General features: G+C 54.6%; 2 protein-coding genes across 2 annotated transcripts in view; both read right to left on the bottom strand.

Moving 5' to 3' along the window:
- LOC104686480 (SREBF chaperone) overlaps positions 1–4,206 on the bottom strand; it is a 41,995-nt gene extending 37,789 nt beyond the window's left edge. Inside the window, 1 exon segment of the mRNA XM_039571638.1 lies at positions 4,003–4,206. The gene's annotated coding sequence lies outside the window, so the exon portion shown is untranslated.
- A 2,318-nt stretch (positions 4,207–6,524) lies between these two features.
- ELP6 (elongator acetyltransferase complex subunit 6) lies at positions 6,525–22,660 on the bottom strand. Its single transcript, XM_039549829.1, has 7 exons — positions 22,570–22,660; positions 17,430–17,508; positions 15,889–15,959; positions 10,468–10,595; positions 9,488–9,680; positions 7,864–8,010; positions 6,525–7,382 (listed from the first exon to the last, which is right to left on the bottom strand). The coding sequence occupies exons 1-7, from the start codon at positions 22,621–22,623 to the stop codon at positions 7,254–7,256; spliced, it is 801 nt and encodes a 266-aa protein (XP_039405763.1). The 5' UTR covers positions 22,624–22,660; the 3' UTR covers positions 6,525–7,253.

Genomic DNA, 22,660 nt, shown 5'->3' on the forward strand with positions numbered 1-22,660 from the left:
TCAAACAAGGAACGGAAACACCTCTGGGTTTGAATAACCCCCACTGCAGGAGTGCTGAAAGCAACGATAAATCAGCACTTCAATAATTTCTGCCCAGCTCCAGCTCTGCTTTTGTGAGGCAAAGTTCACCTGGGAAGCACCCGGAGCAGCCATTCACCATCCCAACACATCCTGTGGAGATTCACCCTCTTGCTCAACTCTCTTTCACCTTAGCAAACAAGGATCTGAACTGAGCACAACTGCTTCCCCATTTCTTTCTCTAGGGCTGGGCTCCTCTCCCTGCAGAGGACACATTTCCTGGCTCAAAACTCTCCTTCAGAACAGAAATCAGCATGGGTGGTAAATGATCAGTATTAGGAAATTAAACCTAAACCAAGCCAACCTGTTTAATGTAGGCAAACACATTCTGTCTGTATGGTTTGGGGTTTATTTCTGAAACAAACTAATTCAAAACTCAAATTCATGTCTGAATACCTGAACTGCACCTTCTCTGCAACCCTTTTTTAAGGGATGTGCCACAACAGATGTTTCCATGCTTCACTCCACAGTTTGACAGGGCAGGGACAGTTGAAGGGGACAGTAACAGCTTCAGGAGTGCCCAGGACAGGCAAACATTGTCCATGGAAGGAATTGTAGCTCCTTTCCCAGCCCACTCCAGCTCTGCTTGTGCCAGGTCCCTGCTCCAGCCCCAGGAGCAGACAGCAGGTTCCCGAAACCCTTCCCAGGTAAACCACATCCACGTAAACCGTCCGAGCAGAATTCTGCGCTCTCCAAACCCACAGCCCACATGGGGTCCATTTGCCTCCTAGAAGAAAATCCCTCCAACAGCCCCTCAGAAACAGCTTTTGAGTACCATTAAACACCCCTGCAGCAAAGTCCAGCTATCACTGGCAGGAGTTTCCTGACTTACTGTAATTAGAGCTCGGTCAAATGAAGTTTATCCATTACACACTATCATTTCCCTGAAAAATGCGTTGTGGAAACATGTAAACCAAGAGTCTTCCCATTTCAGAGGGAGGACAGGGGTGTAGCACCAGTTGGGCTCCTGTTAAGTGAAGGGTTTCCAAAACTCGTGGATTTGGCAGGAAATCAGAAGTGTGCCCTTGGCTCTCGGGAGAACACGCTCCCTTTCCACACAGACCCAGCTAGAGCTTCAGCGGTGTTTCCAGCCTGGACTCTGGAATTCTGGAAGCTCTGGCTGTCAGTCATGTAATTACCAGGGATCCCCTCACGGGTAGGATGTGAAGGATGACAAAAGGGAGACAAACCCCATAATTCTGACCATCTATCCATGAAATAAAAAACAAAAACTAAGACATAACCCTCAGCACGTCTTTCCCTGCATTGTTCCCTCAGAAATAACCCCCAAAGCGTTAATCAGGACAGCTTCCATGGTTCAAAAGTCTGCACTCCCAGATCTTTGGGGCTTGTGAAGGGCCACAAGAGGCCCAGAGGGACACAGCACCTGTAAGGTGACGCACCTGCCTGGGATTGGTTTTCCACAGGTTCTGGGTTACAGCAGAACACCGGGCAAGGCTGAACACACTAACCAGCTCCCAGCCCTGAGCAGGAGCCTTTGGCGTCTCCAGCATCACACAGAACTAAACATTTTCCTTTCTAATCATCACTAATTAGGAAGCCAGGCTTAGGAAATCACTCTTTCTTCCAGATGGAGAAACAATCCCAAAATTCCTCTGTCAGGCAGCAAGTCCCAAAGCCTCACTCGGACATTGTCTTTTGTAAACAAACCAACTATTATTCCTTTACCACAATGCTCCATACAAGATTAATTCAGATTTCCCCAAAGAACTGCAGTTCTGCTCCCCTCCCCATTGCCCACCACACTCTCACTCCAGCTGAAATCACTCTTTTCCTGGAAGGAGAACTTTATTTTTTCCCAGTTATGCCAAAAGGCCACAGCTGTTCTGAGCCATCAGGGCTGGGTCTTCACCTGAGGACATGAATTAAAAGATTCCCTCCAAGACAGCCACCCTTAATTCCCTGTTCTGCATATCTTGGATGTGAGCAGTAACACTTCCAGACACAGAAACAGCAGCTGCACCACCACAGAACTGCTCCATGTTCCTTAAGCCTTTCTCACCCTTTAAAGCACTGCACAAGGGGGAGAAAGGGATTCAAAGGAACTATAATCACAGATATCAGAGCCCAGGAACGCCTGGAGAGCTGCTTCTACACCTTCCAGTCCCACAAGCCCCTTGTGCCGAGTGCCACCGGTCCCTCCGTGCTCCCCAGCACAGGGGGACTGTGCCCCCCACCTCCAGCCACAACCCCTAGAGAAAGTCTCTTGTAAAAGGGGAGGAAGGGGCCTGCAGCTCCCTTGAATCCCCTTGAAAGGATTCCCAGGACTCAGGATCTACTGGAAGCGCTGTGCTGCTGCTCCTCACCTACTACTTCCCACTACAGGCAGGTAATGCTATTTTTGTTCCTCAAGCTGTACCTGTTCTACTTTTTAAATTCTCATCAGAGAGGGGGGAAAAAAAAGGAGGTTTTGGTGCGTAATGATCCAAACTCTGATGCCAGGTAGGCCCAGCCAACCCCGTGACTGAAAACCGTGTTGAGTAACCCAGTGAGAGCCTGACTAATTCATTCATCACAGGATTCTGACACTTAAAATACTATTTTAACCCTCCTGAGACAAACCCTGATTGTTCTTGGCTCTTTTGGGATGTTATATTTGAATCACGATTGGAAAAATAAACCATGCCAAGTTGTACGTGGAAACACAGAGCAGAGGTGGTTTGGGGGAAGTTCCTGGGGCTGTGTCACACATTCAGGGAACATCCCAGGGTGTTTTCCTCTCTTCCCAATCCCAGCCAGCTAATCTCCTTTCTGCATTACACAACAACTCGTGTAATCCCAAATTTACCACCCTAGTCCTGCTCTCACAGCTCTGGTTTCACAGAGAGGGAGCTCACACCTCCCCTCTGCCCCTTGCATGAAAAGAAACTTGGTTTGTCTTTCAACAACCCGGAAAAACACGTGGATGCTGCATTCAGGAGATTCTGGCACTAAGGCCAAAATCCTTCCGGAGTCCTTTCCTTGGGATTCTCCCAAACACAACCCTAGAACTGCCTCAGCATTCCAAAAGCTGCTTGCTTGTTATATTAAAGATGTTCATTCTGACTCACATGAGGAAGTCGACTCCTAAATTTTGACCAAATCCCAAAGTTTAGGGTGATTCAGGGGGCAAGATAACTGCAAGAGCACAGAGCCAAGTCCCCAGAGAACCGGGGCAGCAAATCTTCCTGGTTCTGAAGTGCTCAGTGAGCCTGTACCAAACCTCATGGAGTGTTTCACTCCCCTGTCCCATCGTTCCCTTTACATATCCCATCATTTTAATACTTTCCCATAAAACATATTCTGATCCTGCAGCAGAGGTGAACCCTTTCCTCCCTCTCACCCTCTTCGCTTTGCACCTCTGATGCCCCAAAACTTTCTCCATCTCTCTGTCGATGATTCCTGAATATCGACCGAATTCCAAAGACAGGTGATTATCCCGAGGGCAGAGACTCGCAGCACAGAGCCAAGTCCCCAGAGAACCACGGCAGAAAATCCTTATGGCAGCAACAAACCCCTATGGAATAAAATACTCCACATTCCCATCATTCCCTTTACGTACCCCCTCGTTTTAATCCTTTTCCATAAAGCATCTTCTCCTCGTCCTGCAGCACGGGGGGAGGGGGGGAATTTAACCCTTTCCCTCCGCTCCCCCCTCTTTGCTTTGCACCTTTAATGCCTCAAAACTGGAGTGCTTGACTCCACTTTCCCATCATTCCCTTTTACGTATTCCTTCCAAATTCTACCCAGATGAAGGGGGGGAGGATGTGGGGGCGGGAGGCGAGCGCGGGGGGCGCGCGCCCGCCGTGAGGGGGACCTGAGGCACGGAGGGGCCTGAGGGGAAACTGAGGCAGGGAAGGGGGTGGTGAAGGGTTATTTCCATACCCGATCGCGCTGCCCTCGCCCGCCCCGGTCCCTTCTCACCTCACCGGGAAGCGGCTCCTTCCTCACCTCCGCCCTTTGACCTCCCAGCGGCCGCGGCTCTCCTGCTTCGTCGTTGGGGGGGGGGGGGGGTTTTGGTCTTTTTTTTTTTTTTTTTTAACGTAGGATGTTGCGGGGTTTAGTAGCTCTAAGCCCGCGTTAATCCTGAAATTTTCTGCCCGTTCCCGGCCCGGTTTCTCCCACCCCCTCCCGCCCTCCCCCCGCTGCCGCCGCCGCCGCCGCCGGGCCCCGACCGCGCGCGCGCAGCGCCGCACGTCGGCCACGCCCCCCGCCGTCAGCGTGGCCACGCCCACAGCCCCCGCCTCCAATGGAGCCGCGAGCCCTCAGCTCGGGCTTCATTTACATGGCCACGCCCACTGCTGCACATAGCCACGCCCCATTGCCATCCCGCGTTCTCCTTGGCCACGCCCCCGGAAGCGGCGCGCAGGCGGCGGGAGCACGTGGAGCGGGGAACGGGCGGCTGCGGCAGCGCCGGGAACGGCTCCCGGAGACGGGGAGGGTCGTGGGAGCACAACCGGGCACCGGCCGCGCTAGGGCTCAGCGGAGAGCGGAGCCGGCCCACGCACCCGGGCATGGCGGGAGTGTGCGGGTCAGGCGGTGGGAGTCCTGAGTATCCCAGGAGGGACAGGAGGAGTTGATGGCGGGGATTGGGCATCAGGAGCCCTGGAGCATCCCGGGGCAGAGCAGATCGGGAGGGAGGACCTTGCACCGGGAGCCCTGGCTCGGTGCAGGGGACAAAGGTGACTGATTCCCGGGAACAGAAGTGGGCCAGGCACTGGGAGCGCTGTGGGCACACGCCATGGGAAGGGGCAAGCGGTACCCAGAGGCCAAGGGATCTTTCCTTCTCCCCCAGCAATGCCCCTGCTCTCCTGCCAGCATGGTGCTGGCACAGGCTGGGGTGCTGGAAAACACATTCTCTGCTCCTTCATCTCCAGGGGCTGAGCACCCCCAAAACAGCCCTTCCAGGGCCCTTCTTGCAGCTGTCAGACCCTGACGCTTACCAACGTTAGTCCCTGCTGCCAGCAGCTTTTCCCAATGTAACAATACCCCCTTTTCCCAGGGACCTGCACCCCTGTCCCACCAGCCCGAACCTTGGTGGGACTTCCCCCTGCTTGCAGCTCCCTCTGAGGCCAAGGGAATGGAGACCTGAGCCCTCAGGTTGTCCCACATTTCTCAGTGTTGCCCAAGCTCCAGCTGGCACACAAACGCTGCCCGTGGCAGCGGCCCTGAGCACGCAGCTGGTGGCTGACCCCAGGCAAGGCCATCCTGTCCTGCCACCGATGGCATCATTCCTGACATCCACTCTGCGGCTGGCCTCTCACAGCGCCAGCTCCAGAGCGAGGCCTTGGCTCAGTCACAGCTGCGCCGGTGGCCTTGGTTCAGTGCAGCTGCCCCATCACGTCCTGATGGCCAAGGCCACCGCTGGACATTGGGCAGGGGTGCTGGGAATGCTGGGCTTGGTCCTCACTGTGACTCAGCAGCCACCGCAGGTTTCATCTCCCCGTCCAAGCTCGCACCGCTACATGGTACAGGCAGAGTGGCTCATTCCAAAGGGCTCGGATCCCGGGAAACAGCCCCTGCATGGGGACATGGAGGGGTCAGGACGAGGCTCCCCAGCCCATTTCTTGGATACAGGCACTGGTTAAGGGCAGAAAGAACCAGGCAAAAGCCAGCAGTGATGCCACACAGTGATGCCACACAATGACCCTGCCGGTTTCAGAGAGGGAGGCAGAGCCTGGGAGCCAGGCTTTGGGATCTCTCCAAGGGTAATCATACAGATATTACTCCAATTATACACCATTCTGTGCCCATACAGCTGCTCTTTAAGCAGCGGCAGTGCCAGCAGCTACTGGTCCTCTCATTCTCCCTTTGCAGATTGTGATGGTGCATTGTCCCCTGGGCCCTGCCACCACACTGGGACAGCAGCGGTGGCACTGGGCACTGCCACTTCCACAGCAGAGCACAGAGACCCAGGGGACACCAGGGACAAGTGATCCTGTAGTGCACACATGGCCTGACTCCCCTCCGGAATTCCTTGTGGCTTTGCCACAATCCCTGGAGTCTGCCTGGCCTCCCTGGGCTGCCACTGATCAGCAGCCACAGCTCTGAGCATGCCAGGGCTCCCAAAACTCCAAGGCCAAGGGGCACATTCCCAAACCAGTATGGGATGGATCACTGAGTCTACATGGAAAAAGGAGGAATGTGTCCCACTGACAGAGTTGCAACCCCAGCTCTGGAGCTGCAAGGACCTGGCAGGTCACTCTGGACTCTCACAAGTGTGTGGGATGTTATTTATCTCCCAGGATAAATCGGATATCCCAGCAGGAGCATCTACCAGGACACCTCCAGGCCTGAGCTCTGCTCCCAGGATTGCCCTTGTGGCCAGGGGAGGGCCATCTCCTCATGCAGGCTTGGGAGACGCCCATTCCTGCCCCTGCCAAGGAGCAGGTGGGGAGTATTTCCCACCCAGAGATCCACGGTTACCTAATCACTGTACCCTTATCTCACTAAAATTAGGGATTATTATTATTATAAAAAGAATGCTTCAGCACAGGCGGGTCGTGTCACTGCTAGTCAGGCTTTGGGATGAGGAAGCAGTGGCTGAGACAGAGGCTCACAGAGGGGTTTATCCGACCACAAAGCCAAGGATGAGCTTGGGAAGCTGCAGGGGATAAGCCACGGCAGCACCCAGGTCTCAGCACAGCCAGGTGAGGGGCTACACACGGAGCTACAGATTTACCAACGGCACCAACGGGAGCGGGGAGTTGGGCAAATCCCTGCCAGCCGGAGCAGGGAGCAAGGAGAGGATTGCGCCACGCTCCCAGACCATCCCTGCTCCACCCGCTGTGTGTCATCTCCTCCCGTGCCAGCAGGAGGGAGGGGGTGCTCCCTCCGTGCAGTGCCTGGCACCGCCATGCTGTGCTGAACACACCGGAAAAGGTGAGGCGAGGCACACCCAGCTCGAAGGCACCCCCTGCCTGTATTTACATGTTCCGAGGGCCATTCTTGCAAGTTCTTGCTCCCTTTTTTGGCCTGAGCGTGTTGGGAACGGGGTGCGAGGACAAAGGGATGTGGCAGGCCCCGGGCAAGCTGATCCCTCGTTGGCACCACTTCCAGGTGTGTCTGAGCTTCCCTCCCGGGTCAGTTTGCTGTGCTGCTCCTGGAAGGTGCTGGTGGTGCTCATGTAGAGGCAGGGACTGACATTCCCAGGCTCACCCTGCACTGTCACAGTGTCACAGGACTGCAGCCGACAGCCCCCGCGCGAAAAAGGTGACGTTCCTGTCCTGGATCTTGTACTGGTAAATCTGGACCAGATCCTGCTCCGCCGCCTGCCGCAAGGACAATCTCTTGATTATCTTAATCTGCAAAGGGAAAGGAATAGGAACACTGTCCCTTTGGCTGCCCAGAGCATCCTTGCTCCCCATGCCTCTGGCTGGCCTGCAGGAAAGGGGGGTCACTGATAAATAATCCAGCAGCAGCTGCCTGTCCCCGTGCCCTTGGTGGCAGCCCCCGATGAGGGATCACACAAGTGTCAGCACCCTCCCAGCCCTGCAGGGATCACCACAGGCCAGGCTCAGATCCACCATTTGGGGAAACTTCCCAGGAAAGTTAGCCATCACCATCACCCGGGAAAGCTTTGGGAACTGGGGAGTCCCAGGTGGCAGGATGTCCCTGAATATCCCTGCAGAAGCAGTGACAGCTGGGTGCTCCAGCAGATACTGATGCCCACGGTATTACTCCTTAGCCACACTGCAGCCTGGGCTGTCCCCCACAACCCCAGGGCCTGCAGTGCTGTAGGTGACAGGGACACGTGCCACCTGTCCATGCTCTGCTGTGCCTCACCTGCCCGTGAACATCCTTGCAGAAGCCGGTGGCCAGCCCCTCTGCCCACAGGATGAGGTCGCTGTGATGACACAGGGAGTTCACAACCAGTTCATTCTCCTCATCTTCCGAATCCTCGTTGCTGTGAACCAGCACCACGACGTTGCCCTGGAACGGGAGCAGGAGGCAGGGATGAGGCCCTGGCTGGGCCTAATCCCTTAGGGGAAGGATGGGGGGTGGCAATAGGAGCTTTCACAAACACCCCATCTAAGCTCCAGCTTGGTCTGAATTCCACTGGGAAAATAACCAGCAGCTGCTGATGGAGAGGCTGGACATGCCCCAGCCAGAAACCCCCCATACCCTGGGCTGATCCCCCAGCGTGGGCAGCAGGGGAGGGGGGATTCTGCTCCTCTGCCCCACTCAGGTGAGACCCCACCTGCAGAGCTGCCTCCAGCTCTGGGGCCCAAATCAGAGGTGTCCCTGCCCATGGCATATGCGATCTTTAAGGTCCCTTCCAACCCAGGCCACTCTATGACATATACACACTGAAGAGCTCACTGTACATTGTGTACACACACACACATACATGTAACGTGCAGTCTAAAAATACCTCAAGCCTTTGTAAGGAGACAGTGGCTGAACCAGTCTGTCAGGCTAGGCAGATGGCACTGACTGAATTCAGAGCAGGTAAATAAAGAGACGCCCAAAGGGCTGCAGCAAGGCTCACACCCTCACAGCTCTGACAGAGAGCAAACACCTCCACAACACACCGACTCTATTAACATCCACCCCAAGAGACTCTGCCTCAGCCCGTGCAAGTCACCACTGACTTAAAATAACATGAATTCTCAATCAATTAAAATGTACTTTAAAGCTTCAGAACACCTCAGACAGAAATAGCAAGGTGTTAGCGTGGTTTATCATCTTTTTTAGCTCTTTGGAGGTAAATATTCTCTGCAATCAGACCATCCCCTGTCAGCATGTAGAGCCCAGCACCCCACGCTGTGTGGCTGTGTGAAGTGCAGGGTGACAACACCCAACATCAGCTCATTCCTCACTCCTGCAGGGAAGTGCCCACGGAGGGGATGCCACCTGTGATGGCAGTTTGGATGTGGCTGGGAGCACTTCTGCTGTGGTGCTCTCAGGAGTCACCACGTCGCTGGGAGACCTCTGTAGATCATCACCCTGCCTTGGGGACCAGCCAGAGCAGCCACCCTGGAGGGTGGTGGGAACAGGGACTGGGGTGCCCCCCAAGGGCTCCTTCATTTCTGTCCCCTGCGAGACTCACCAGCCCCTCACATGACCTGTTTCCACCCCTGCCCTCCCACACAGGGGTGTGAGTCAGGATCTCTGGAGAGCCAGGAGCTCCAAATAACAGTTTTACACCTCAAATCCCTGTTCATACATCAGAGACACAGAGAACCCTTCTCTGGGCAGCATCTCCCAGGAACCTAGCTGAACAGGAGCCTGCACAGGTACTCAAGGACCCACACAACTCCCCAGAGTGGCCCCAGAGCAATGATCTAAACTCCCTGGACAGCCACAGCCTTCCAAAAACCTCATCAAGGTCAGGTAGAAGGAGAGAATCAAGCCAGGCTTTGCTCTGGAGCCTCTGTGCACAGCCAGAGCCCACGGGGAGCAGTACCTTCAGCTGGCAGCACACAGACACGCGGCAGTAGTGGATGAAGTCCAGCACAGCCACTGGTGCAGCCCCCAGGCTCAGCAGGACACTGAGGTCGTCCACCAGCAGCACGGGGCCTTTCCAGGAATCACCATCAGCAGGAGTCAGGGACACCCGCACAAAGTCAAACAAGGCTCTGAGGTCAGAGGTGCTCCCACTGGAAGAGATGAAGGAGGTGTCAGGGGCTCGGCACTGCGTGTCCCCCTCCTGACCCACTGACCCAGAGTGGTATCACCATCCTGCCCCCTCCCTGCTGTGACAGAGATCTCCTCACTGCACTTCAGCCACTGCTCCTTTACACCTGTGTGTGGTGAAACCCTCCTGCCCTGCTCCAGGGATCCTGGAATGGTTTGGGTGGGAAGGAAACTCAAAGCCCATCCAGTGCCACCCCTCTGCCCTGGGCAGGAACACCTTCCACTATCCCAGGTTGCTCCAAGCCCCGTCCAACCTCGCCTTGGACACTGTCAGGGAAGTGTTTGGCCTTTGCTGAGCTTCCCAGGCGACACGGAGAGAATAAAGCAAGAATAAACCCAAAAGCCAGCAGGGATAAAGCAGCACTGTTCTCTTTGATAAGAATAAAACTCAAAATAATGACAGAAGGGAATAAAAACACATGGCTGGGGTTTCATTTGACACAAACCTGTGGACCGATGAAATAAATGATTTTTTAGACCTGTGATATGCTTGGCAATGAGGATGGGGGTGGAAGTTCCCCTAAACTTCTGAAAAGGGGGACAGGATGCCTCCATGAGCAGCAGCGAGGGACAGGCCAGGACACTTAGGGGGATGTGCACAGGGCTGGCATTTCCCTTCACTCGGTGTCCAGCTCTGAGTCCTTGGGCCTTGGAGGGGAGCGCAAAGGGCAGTGGGAGCCAGTCCTGGACCTTGGGTGGTGCTCCTGGTGGCAGCAGATATGAGGAGGAACACTCCATGCCCAGGCTCACCTCAGAAACTGCAGAGGACTGGGCTGTCCTGGCTGCTCCTCCTCCCCAAACAGGAGGTCAAGGCAGGACTTGAGGCCCTCCAGGAAGACGAGCTGTCCCCGCTCCTTGGCAGCTGCCAGACTGACTCCCTCGAGAGAGGAAAACATTAGGTTTCAGAGTGAACACTTATAGAAAATGGTGCACACAGAACCACGAGGGTCAACAGCTGAATTTGCATTCTTACTTGAATCAAATCTTATCTAAATGTGCTGATAAAGTCAGTGCTTCAGGGATGAAATGGGCACTTGTGTTACAGTCACTGGTGGCACATTCGCTCTTCTGTACTTTACCAGAAGATAACAAAAACACACTGTGATTTGGGGCCTCAAACATCCCGGAATTCCTCCTGGGAAGCCAGCTTGGTGGCATGGGAGAAAATCAGCTGCCTGTCCAGAGGCAGGGAGAGGATGGCCCAGGTTTCTCCAAGAGCTGCTGTGAGCAATTCCTTCACCTCCCTTCCTGGGTGGTGAAAGCTTTTGTTTTTCACTATCTCCAGATCATGCCTGTGGCAATGACGGCTCCTGGCACAGCCCACGCAGCTGAGATGGGCACTGCCTGGATCCCGAGAGCTTCGTGGGCTGGGCATCCCAACACTTGCACAACACCTGGGAGAGGGCAGCCAGAGCTCCCACGGGAAGCAGCCCTGGCTCCACTTGGAGGAGGAGGAGGGACCACGACAAACGCCTGGGGCTTCGACTCAAACTCAGCTGGCTCAAAGCCCTGCCTGGTGGTGAGGCCAATGGAGAGCCACGTGTTGGGAATGTCCAGCTCCAACGGAGACATCCCAGAGCTGCAGCAGACACGGAGACGACTCCAGCTGAGATCACAGAATTCTACAAAGGTTTGGGTTGCAGGGATGTTTAAAGACCATTCAGTTCCATCCCTCTACTGGGACACCTTCCACCAGACTAGGTTGCTCCAAGCCCTGTCAAGGGCTGAGGGAGCCGGGGGGGCTCAGCCTGGAGAAGGGGAGGCTCAGGGGGGACCTTCTTGCTCTCCCCAGTTTCTTCTCAAAAAGGGTGGTCAGGCATCGGAAGGGGCTGCCCAGGGCAGCGGAGGAGTCACCATCCCTGGGGGGATTTAAAAGCCTTGTGGATGTGGCACTTGGGAACATGGGTTAGTGGTGGTCTTAGCAGTGCTGGGGGACAGGTGGATGCAATGATCCTTGAGGGCTTTTCCAACCTCAATGATTCCTTGATCATGCGCAGTATAATTATTTCCTGGAGGATTGGACTAGGTGACCTTTTCAGGTGTCTTCCGACCCAAACTATTCCATGATTATCTTCCCAGGCTCAATTTTGCAGCACTATCACTTTGTAACACAGATATTAAGAATAATCTGAGGCCTGAGTGAACTCCCATCTGCTGGCATCTGCTCCCTGATTTAAATGGAAGCTGCTTGCACTCCCAACCTTGTGAATCCTGCTACCTGAGAAAAATGCTTCCTCTATTTTCCTTCTACACAGTTGGGAAGGAATCTATGCCTGAATGCTCATTCCCTCTTCAAACTCCCCCTATTAAGCAATAGATTTTTTTTGACACCACCCCTCAGTAACAGCTTCAGAAATATCAGTGTTATTGGGCAATTCCAAGCACACACCATGGAAAACTTCCTAGCCAAGGACAGAACCACCTTTATGTGGCAGGTGAGGAGCGGGGAACAGCCAGCAAATAAATACCTGCCATGCCATAAAGAAGGGCTGGGCTGCACAGCAGCCTCACAAACCTCATTCCCTCAGGGATTTCTGCAGTCCACAGGACTGGGAACCTGCTGAAATGCCGTGACTAAATTCACTATTAATAAAAATAATTCAACAACTGATTTTACCTTTGTTTCAGCCATTTCTTCCTGCACACACAAACTCTCTGTACCTCAGATCTGCAAGAAGTGTCCCCTCTTTAGAAGGGAGCTCAGTGCTGTGCCACTGGGGCCTGCCTGGGTGACAGAGAAGGTCCACAGCAGCCAGGGACAGGGTGCCTCTGTGTCAGACCAAGAATTCGACCCCCTCAGTGCCACGGCATGGACCCAGCAAGTCCAGCCTCATTTCCAGCGGGGGGCCCAGGTCCCAGAGAGACCTGGACTCACCCACTGCAGTCACCTACCACAGCAAACCTCTGCCTGACTCCCTGCTAGCAGCCCACCCAGTGTGACCACTGGAAGCAGCACAGGAAGCATCAGACAGCTTGGAAAAGTGGGAAGAGTGCTCAAAATGGCCAGTGGCACCTTCCTGAGTGCACAGACAGGACCGATGCCCCTGCAGGACTGACATACCCGTGTCACAGCCACAGCGCTGCCCAGCCCTCAAACAGCCTGAAAGCTTTCATTCCGTGCCAGCATCCCGCTCCATTACCCTGGGGCACAGGGACATTATCTCTGGCACGCTGTCAGCCATCGACCCAGCCCAGGAATGCTCCTGCAGCAGCAGCTCAGCTGCTCCTGCCCCTCTGCCTGGTGCCCTCCAGCCTGCCAGCAGTGACAGCCCCTCAAACCAGAGCTGCCACTCACCGCTGGCCATTCCATACGGGAAAGCAAAATATCTGAAGGACAGAACAAGGAATGGAGTGTGCAAAGCTGGGGGAATGAGCTCCATCAGCAAACAGCTGTGGGACAAAGTGTGGCCATCAGTGATCAGGCCAGGCCACATCCTCCAGGCTGTGAACTCGAAGCAGGGGACAGGAGACGGGCATCAAATGGGGAAAAATCTGGTTTCCCTTTAAAACAAACTTTGTAAAAGTGAGGGTGGGAACATCAACCTGGCAGGGTGCCCTGGTGCTGTTTGTCCTCATATAGCCCTGCATGTTTTCTGCAAGGTCAGGGCCAATAACATCGACAGTGCCTTAAAATGAAGTGTAGGTCCTCAGGAAAAGAGGACACAGGCACAAAAAGCCAGGGAAGCTTCTCCTGCAAGATACATCCCTGCAGTTAGCTAACACGTAAGTAAGTGGTTTGGGACTTGTAACACCTGGCAGCTGGGAAAACAGCAAGCCCTTAGAAGCATCACTTCAGCTGTGTATAAATACTCACTGTATCACCACACACCAGTGCTACAAGTGTCACTGTACAGACTGTACAATCCACCCTGGCTCCAGGAGCCTCCTCCTGGGCCTGGGACTACCCTGCTCCCTAAAGAAACTGGAGCATTGCTCAGTTCTGAAGCTCTTCCAAGTGCAGTCTTTCCTAAGGGCATAGTCAGTCACAGAATCACTGAAGCTGGAAAAGGCCTCTGAGTCCATCAAGTCCAACGATTCCCCCAGCACTGCCAAGGCCACCACTGACCCATGTCCCCAAGTGCCACATCCACAATGGCTTTTAAATCCCTCCAGCAATGGGCACTCCATCCCTGCCCTGGACAGCTGTGCCAGGGCCAGACAGCCCTTCTGGGGAAGGAATGTTCCCAATATCCAACCTGAGCCTCCCCTGGCCCAGCCTGAGGCCGTTCCCTCTCCTCCTGTCCCTGTTCCCTTCGAGCAGAGCCCGACCCCCCCGGCTGCCCCCTCCTGTCAGGGACTTGTGCAGAGCCACAAGGTCCCCCCTGAGCCTCCTTTGCTCCAGGCTCAGCCCCTTTCCCAGCTCCCTCAGCCGCTCCTGGGGCTACAGACCCTTTCCCAGCTCCATTCTCTTCCCTGGACACACTCTGTCCTGTACCTGGGGACCCCAGAACTGCCCCCAGGACTGGAGGTGCCTCAGCAGTGCCAGCACAGCAGATGGGCCCTGTCCTTGGCCTGTGGCCACACCACTACTGGTCTCCAGTAACGATCTACAGCAACAAGTTCTTAAGCAAATTTAAGAGTGAAACTACCCTGCCAAGAACCACCTTTTCTGAGCCTGATGTGTTCACCTGCGCAAAGAAGGATTAAAGCAAAGAGAAGATGCGATGGAAACTTGGATATAAATAACTGATGTTACGACCTCCAGCTCCTCAGAGCTTGGGAGGAATTCACAGCAACGACCTCAGGGGCACCTATGAAGCTGCAATGCAAGAGTGACTCAGAGCTGAAAGCAGCTCAGTGCTTCTCTGAGCTGTGCTTATCACCTCCTTCGTGGCAGCCACCTTTTGTTCAAGTATCAGACAGCAAATCACCCCCATTTGCATCGAACGTGTGCTCCAGCTAACCCCACGTTCTCTCCCTCCTAAGCCTGTCCGTTGAGGGAGATGTCAGCAGCTCCCAGTAAGAGCACACCAGGAAATCTCACTGCATTAGGAAACACACCAACTTCAGGAGCAGGCAAGGACCCCGTATTCAACAGCTGAATCTCCTCCCCACACCAGTTGTTGTGCCCCATTTCCTGCCCCACTCAGCAAGTTCCCTCCAAGATTTCCTCCTCTCTGCACCACAAAGGCCAGGACAGCTCTGTACTTGTGGGGGGTGGTTTGCTCAGCCAGGGGGATCCACTCCACAGGGGAATCACACCTTGAGTATCCACCTGTGAGTTACAGCTCCGTGGGGGAACACTGTGTTTGCTCAGCCCACTGCATGTACCCCGGACCACTGCACTCCTTCCAAAAGGTAAAAACGGAGCAGTAAATAAAATACCGTTGTTTAGCAGCACCATGCTTACAGTGGGGAATACAACACCTGGTTCCTCAACACCTGGGAGTCTTTATGAGGAGCAGTGCCAGTGGAATTCCCAGCAGAACCAGAGGAGGGAGGACCAATGCAAGCCCTCATCCCTTCAGCCCTGGAAGGTCACCTGGACTTCCCACCTGGAGCATTTCACCTTGGAGTGTTGTACAAAGAGCTGAGTGAAGCAGTTTGGAGCTCAGACAATTTGCTGACACGCAGAATTACCCTGCCTGCTTTGTCTCTCTGTTTCCTCATTTCAGGGTACAAATAATCCTTGCCCAACTCACCACGGGAAGGAAATCCCTAGGAATATACCCGTGGCTCCTCACAGAGCTCGAAGTGATGGCTCAGCCCAGGGCCCAAATGAGGCACTTGGGTGTCCTTGTGAACAGGTGACTCAGCCCTCCATCCCAACAGGATCCAGAGGACAGGGGACAAAGTCACCTCAGGAGCTCCTGCAGGTGTACAGCAGCCCTGGGAACACGGCCACCATGGCATTTTCCTCCCCAGAGGATTAAGGAACTTCCATCTACTAGTCTGGGCCTGTCTGGGGAACGCTGATCCCCAGAAAACATTTCTAAGCACAAAGCAAGCAGCCATCCAGCTCTTGGCAGGGCAGAGCCTGTGGGGCACCTCGCAGCCAAGTTTTTGCCCTAAAGTGCTCTTCGTGCCTCATCACAGGAGCACCAATCCTAACTGTCCCCATCAAGACCTGGAAACATTAGCTCACACACAACTCCTGCTCCCCATTCCCATTCCTTCCCACCCAACAGAAACTACCTGGACCTGTAATAATGAACCCACCAAGAGACTCACCAGTTTCTGCGCCACGATGTTGTAGTGGCTGAAGGACTGGAGCAGGGCCACAAAGCAAACCTTGCAGCCAGCTGGGGAGGGACAAAAGCACACATTAGCAGGTCCACTTGGCAGCTGACATTATCAAAGCTCGTAAATCACAGCAGCCAGGCCACAGATCTGTTTGGAAGGACCTTGAAGTGACGCAGGTCTACACAGACCCTCCCCTGCTTTTCAATTTTTACCCTTCTAGACGATATCCACATTAGGGAAAATGTTAGTTTTAAAAGAGAAGGAAAGAAGGAAAAAGATGACTTTAAAAAATGTAAGGCCCCTTTTCTGCCTCGTGCCAGGCCAGCCTGGGACCTGCTGGCCCAGTTTGCTGGTGTTACTGTAAGAAGGCCAAGGGCCAGCCAAAACACTGAACTATTGAAAACACGGACATGCCAAAAATCCCCATTTTGGCTCACACAGGGCAAGTGACCTTGACTAGAAAAACACACAGAACAAGCAATTGTGTCAGACACCTAAATAAAATGTGATTTTGGAACACGGTTTGGGTATGAACATAATCAGTGTTTGTCAGACATGGCTTGCAAACAAGTCAGTGGCCCCATGTGAACCTTCAGAGCTCCCAAAGGTTTTGGGCACCAAGTGGACAACATGGTGGTGCTGCAAACATGGGATAACTGCACCCAGGTCCTGGGCTGGCAAGGGGCAGGTGACAGCCAGCACACCTGTTCTGAGACACATTAATATCCCACAGGGCTGCCCGCCCACCCACCAGTGATGGAAGGCTTCTCCCAGGCAGACAGGCAGCTCCGGACAGCGGACAGCGACTCCCAGGGCAGTACCAATTCCCAGGGCACTGCTGCAGGGCAGCACATCAGCAGAGCCCAAGGCAGTGTCTGGCAGGTCTCTTTGAACCATTCATGCTGTTACCAACCCACTTTCCTTGGGATTTCCTTCGGTTTCCCTCTGTTCCGTTAAGTAAAAAGTATTTCAAAGCAGGGTAAAGCCCCAGCTGAGGCAGTGGCAGTTCTGGGGGGCAGCATGTCCTTGTCCCACACCCCGCCCAGCACTCTGAGCTCCCTTTCAGGCCTGACAGCACCAGATTTGCTGGGCTGGTGGCTGTGCCAGCAGAAAGCTGGAGGCTCTGCAGGGGCCAGGAGGTTACTCACAGGGGAAACTGTTCCCAGGAAAGTAATTAGACAACTTGCCAGGCTCTGTTTGTTTCTTTACTCACTGTGATCTTATCTGCTGTTAATTGATCCTGATATGTGTAATTACATCACAAAAATGGAGGCAGTGACGGAATATCAGTGAACACCTCCTGGTCAGAGCCTGTGTGATTTACAACCATCTCCACGACCCGTGACAAAACAAGGCACAGAATTACAGGATGCACCCAAGTCAGGACTGGGATCCATAAATCCTAACCCCAAAGCTTTGGGTTTATATGAGGATACTTCACACTCTGCAAAACTGCCCACTGCTCATGGAGCAACCCTGAAGGGACCTCCAAGGTTTCCCTGCCTCAGAGAGCACTGCTGCTGACCCACCTCTGAGGTAGAAGGAGAGGAAGTGGTGCACCAGGAAGCTGCCATCTGTCCGGGAGTCTCGCAGCAGCGTAAATTTACCCTGGAAAAGAAGAAGCAAAATAACTCAACAGAGTAAGGTGAGGGCACAAACTGCTCCTGGTAGACAAGATGTTGGCTCAAGGTACAGGAAACTCTGCAGGTATTACTCAGAGAAAGAAGTGGATAAGCAGAGCTCCAGCTGCCTGTCTGTTTACAGAGGGATGCCAGCACTTCCTCTGGACTCAGCCCACAGGGAGGCATCTGAATCACAGCATTGCTAAGGTTGGAAAAGCCCTCTGAGCCCATCAAGTCCAACCATCAACCCAGGACAACCATTAACCCAGAATTGCCAAGCTCACCACTGAACCACATCCCACATGTCCACCAGCTAAAAACCCTTGTGCTCAACTGTGACCCCAGCTGGACCCCCACGCTCTGTGCCCACCAGGTGCCACCCCCTCCCCTGGAAACAACAGATACGGAGCACTGCGTTCCCAGCGCCGCCACATCCGGAGCCTCTGGTGCTGGACACCATCAAGGGGGTTCTGGGCAATTTCCACCTCCCAGCTTTATGCCCCTCTCCTCCAGTTCACAGGCATCTTTCTTCTCCGAGTGGCAGGGAGACAACAGTCACTTATTCCCGGTCCATTCTCCCCCTGCCACAGCCAGCATTGCCAGTGTGTTTAAAATGTCAGCACCTCTAGAGCTGCTGTTCCTCCTGTCCCCACACAGTCCTCCCTTGTCCTCTCTTCCAGGTTTACTTCCAACATGCCACCTTTGGGGTGGAAAACCTTATCACCAGAATTCTGTAGTGCAGCAGAGCTCTCAGCACAAGGTATAAACCTTGTTTTGATCAGGCAGGAAATTAATTCCGTTCATCAGTGCACACTCATTATCAGCCCCAGCTTCATCAAGGTGTTTGTTTCCATTAAAATCTTAGTCAGGATGTTTCTTTAATCAATACAAATCATAGAAGAGCTGCTTGGAAACACAAAGAACTTATCAAAGTAGGAGTTTTTCTACTCCCAGGAACAGAAAAAGCCTTTTGCAGCAACAAGCCATCTCTGCACAGGCAATTCCCAAGTCATCCATCAGAACAAACTCTGTGGTGCCTAAAGCAGAGCGAATGGAATGGCAAATATGGAACATGACTGCAGGGAATGCAAAGCAGAGGCCAGGGCAGGGAAGCTGCTCTCCCTCAGCCAGAGTGAGAGCTCTTCCCCCCCAAAAAAGGGTTATGCCTCAGTGGGCACTGCGGTGACAGGGACACCGCCCTGAGACATGCCCTGGATGAGCCTGGAGGAGACCTGTGCTCAAACAGCACAAGCCCAGATGTTCAGGGGTTTATCTTCTGCAACTCCATCCCCTTCAGCTCCCCTCTTCCCCACCGGAGCCCCGGGAAGAGCGGGCTGAGCGCTCCCGTGTGCCCTCCCTGCCGGCTGGCTCCCGCAGGCTGTGCTGGCACCGTGGGCCTTTGTCGCTCTGAGCACATGGCCTTTTGCCATTCCAAACCTTGCAGCCATCAGCCATCAACCCTGCCAGCCCTCACTGGGCTGTCGCACCGCAGCTGCTCAGACAGCACTGACAGAATCACTGGGTCACAGCCACCGAGGCTGGAAAAGGCCTCTGAGTCCATCAAGTCCACTTGTCCCCCAGCACCGCCAAGGCCACCACTGACCCATGTCCCCAAGTGCCACATCCACAATAGCTTTTAAATCCCTCCAGCAATGGGCACTCCACCACAGTCCCGGGCAGCTGTGCCAGGGCCAGACAGCCCTTCTGGGGAAGGAATGTTCCCAATATCCAACCTGAGCCTCCCCTGGCCCAGCCTGAGGCCGTTCCCTCTCCTCCTGTCCCTGTTCCCTTCGAGCAGAGCCCGACCCCCCCGGCTGCCCCCTCCTGTCAGGGACTTGTGCAGAGCCACAAGGTCCCCCCTGAGCCTCCTTTGCTCCAGGCTCAGCCCCTTTCCCAGCTCCCTCAGCCGCTCCTGGGGCTACAGACCCCCAAGGTCTTTCCCATGAGTGCCCAGAGCTGCCCCCAGGATCTGAGATGTCCTGGCAGTGCCAGCACAGCGAACGAGCACTGCCCTGGTCCTGTGGTCACACCAGTGCAGACACAACACCCACCGTGCCCACACAAGCAGGAAGCTAAGCAAAGCTGACAGGAACCTGTGGGGCTTTCCAAGGTCTGTGCTCACACTGTCTTCACACAGCTCCATCCCACAGACTACGAATATCAAGTTATTTAACAGCTGGCTGGAAGCAACCAGGTCCTTGGATGTCCTCACAGCAAGAGGAATTCTCCTGCTGAGAAGCAGGGAAGTCCTGGCCCCACCACCAGGATTTTGCTCACTGTCTCAGGAACCCCAGGGTCCCAGTTTGCCACCACAGACACACAGGAGGAGATAAAATTCCATCTATTTGGGACCCAAATAGTCACGAAAGTATCAGAGGATTCAGATGTTGAGGAACCAGTCTCAAAATGGGAGATAGCTGCTCCACAAGTTGGCTTTTCAAGATCCTTATGAGCTGGATCAAACTGCTGTCCCAGTTGTTATTTCTTCTCCCTTCTCAGTCCCAGGAAGATGCTACCAGGGATGAAACCCTTCCAAAGGCAAAGCCTTCCTGTAGCATCTCCATGAACCCCAGCCAGTTCCAGCCATGCTCTGCCCTCACACTCTCAATACCTGCAGGCTATGAGGCAGAAGGTGCAGCAACTTGTTAGGAACTGCCAAAACCCCTTGGCAGGACAGCAGTGGGTGTGACAACCCCACAGTGACACGGCAGATACACCCACAGAGACACCCACGCTGGCAGCAGCTCCATCCACCCACCAGCCCTGCGGGGACAGCGCCTGTCAGAGCTTGGAAAACAGCACGGAGCAGGCGTGGAGCTGCAGGAATTGGGATGGCAGTGCCAGGAAGGAGAGGTTTGCAAAGGGCTGATGCTGTTACACAGTGTGACACCAGGCCAGGCTGGGTATCCCAGCACACTCCAGGGATTAGCTCTGCACAGGGACTGGTGACACTGAGGGGGACTTGAGAACACAAATACTCATGATTTACTACCAGAGTAAACCAGATTTAATACCATGAGCATTGCAGGGCATGAAGTCAGTCCCTCCAGCACCCAGGAACACCGCCCGCTGGGCAGCCAGCCACACCGGTGTGACACCCAGACAAAGGAGAACCTGTGGAGTGTGGTGGGATGGGAAGAGCCAACTCAATCCAAGGGAATTCCTCGCACAGAGGAGGCCTTGGTCAGCTCCTGCTTTGGCTGCCAAGTCCAAACCCAGGATCTTGAGGCCAAATCTTTTGGTTTTGCTCTGTGGAATTTCCTGTTCACATCAAGGTGAGCTACCTGCCTCAGAAACCAAACTCGTGGATGGCCACATTCCCGCTCATCCCACAGCTCCACCACTGAGCACAGGCCAACAAACTCCAAGCATTTCTCACTTAAGTGCTTCACATGCATTAAAAACCCAACACCAACCCACAGGAACCACAGGGATTTGGGACTTTGTGCAGCCTCAGACTATCCTTTACAAGTACTGAGCCTTAGCCAACACCTGCACCAGATCTGCTTTGAGCCTCAAGGGCACTACCCCAAATTCTCCTCAGTATTGTTTCCCCATCAGACCAACCCTGCCCCACTCCAGGCAGCTTGACAAAGAATGACCTCAGAAGTATCTTCCAAATAAAGGACAAACCTGCCCTATTCCCATCATAAGCTGGTAGTAGGGCAAGGAGGGAAACTGGAGACAAAGGGGTACACAGACTTATAAAATAAATTATCACCCCAAACTTGCTTTTATTAACTAAGCTTGTAACTGTCAGGAAAAATATGGGATAACATGTAGCACACAGGTAATTTATTAATAATTACTGATGACACCAAGCTGGTGGTATGGTCACACACCAGAGGAAGGGATGGGGCATCCAGAGGGACCTGGAGAAGTTGAAGGAGTGGGTCCCTGGGAACCTCATGAGATTCAACAAGACAAAATGCAAGGTGATGCACCTGGATCAGGACAATCCCCAGAATCAGCAAAGGCTGGGGGATGGATGGATGGATGGATGGATGAGCATAGCAGAAGGGCTTGGGGGTGCTGAGGGGTGAGAGCTGGACATGCCCCAGCCATGTGCCCTGAGCTGAGCTCCAGAGTGGGCAGCAGGAAATGGGGGATTCTGTCCCTCGGCCCCACTCAGGTGGGACCTAGAGCTGCTGGAGAGAGTCCAGAGGAGGCCCCAGAGCGGCCCCAGGGCTGGAGCCCCTCTGCTCTGGAGCCAGGCTGGGACAGCTGGGAATGTTCCCCTGGAGAAGGGAAGGACACAGGGAGAGCTCTGAGCCCCTTGCAGGGCCTAAAGGGGCTCCAGGAGAGCTGCAGAGGGACTGGGGACAAGGCCTGGAGGGACAGGACACAGGGAATGGCTTCCCACTGCCAGAGGGCAGGGATGGATGGGAGACTGGGAAGGAATTCCTGGCTGGGAGGGTGGGGAGGCCCTGGCACAGGGTGCCCAGAGCAGCTGTGGCTGCCCCTGGATCCCTGGCAGTGTCCAAGGCCAGGCTGGATGGGAACTGGAGCAGCCTGGAACACTGGAAGGTGTCCCTGCCCATGGCAGGAGGTGGGACCAGATGAGCTTTAATGTTCCTTCCAGCCCAAACCACTCTGGGATTCCATGACTGACGTTTTACCTGCACAGCTCTCACAGAGAGTGAGGGGGTTTAATTCCAGCGTGACTTCATTAACACAAAACCTCCCTGGATATGCTCAACTAATTAATTTAGCGCCCTAAAGCACCTGTAGAACAGCTCCCCGCCCCGGAGCAGTGCCCGGCAGCGGGTCTAACGCCCAGTTCTGTTTTTATTCCCGCATGGCAGCACGCACGCAAAGACACACTGCGGGAACAGAGCTCGGCCGCTTCTCAGCGGCGGATGCCGGAGCCAGAGCCGTGAGAGGCGGCGGGGAGCCGGGAACGGGCGAGGGAAGAGCCGAAGGCGGCTCAGCTCCGGGACCGGCCGCGGCCGCCGCCTCCTCCTGCGGAGGCCGTACCCCTCCCAGCGTGCCCCGCCGCTCCCGGCAGCCCCGGCCCGTCCCTCCCGCCCTCTCAGCGCCCTCTCACCGCGTCCGGGCGCTCCGGAGAGGCCCCGAGCAGCTCGTTCAGCTCCGCGAACATGGCGGGCGGCGCTGAGGGGCCGCGCAGGGCGGGAAAC

Source organism: Corvus cornix, chromosome 2 (assembly GCF_000738735.6).
Source record: "Corvus cornix cornix isolate S_Up_H32 chromosome 2, ASM73873v5, whole genome shotgun sequence".
Taxonomy (NCBI): Eukaryota; Metazoa; Chordata; class Aves; order Passeriformes; family Corvidae; genus Corvus; species Corvus cornix.

Excerpts from the sequence above, each read along its gene's own strand:
- ELP6 (XM_039549829.1), bottom strand. The coding sequence starts at position 22,623 with ATGTTCGCGGAGCTGAACGAGCTGCTCGGGGCCTCTCCGGAGCGCCCG. Across the intron at positions 10,596-15,888 it reads ACATCGTGGCGCAGAAACTG|GGAGTCAGTCTGGCAGCTGC; the intron begins GTGAGTCTCTTG and ends TCCTCTCTCGAG. Across the intron at positions 9,681-10,467 it reads AGTCCTCTGCAGTTTCTGAG|TGGGAGCACCTCTGACCTCA; the intron begins GTGAGCCTGGGC and ends CATCTCTTCCAG.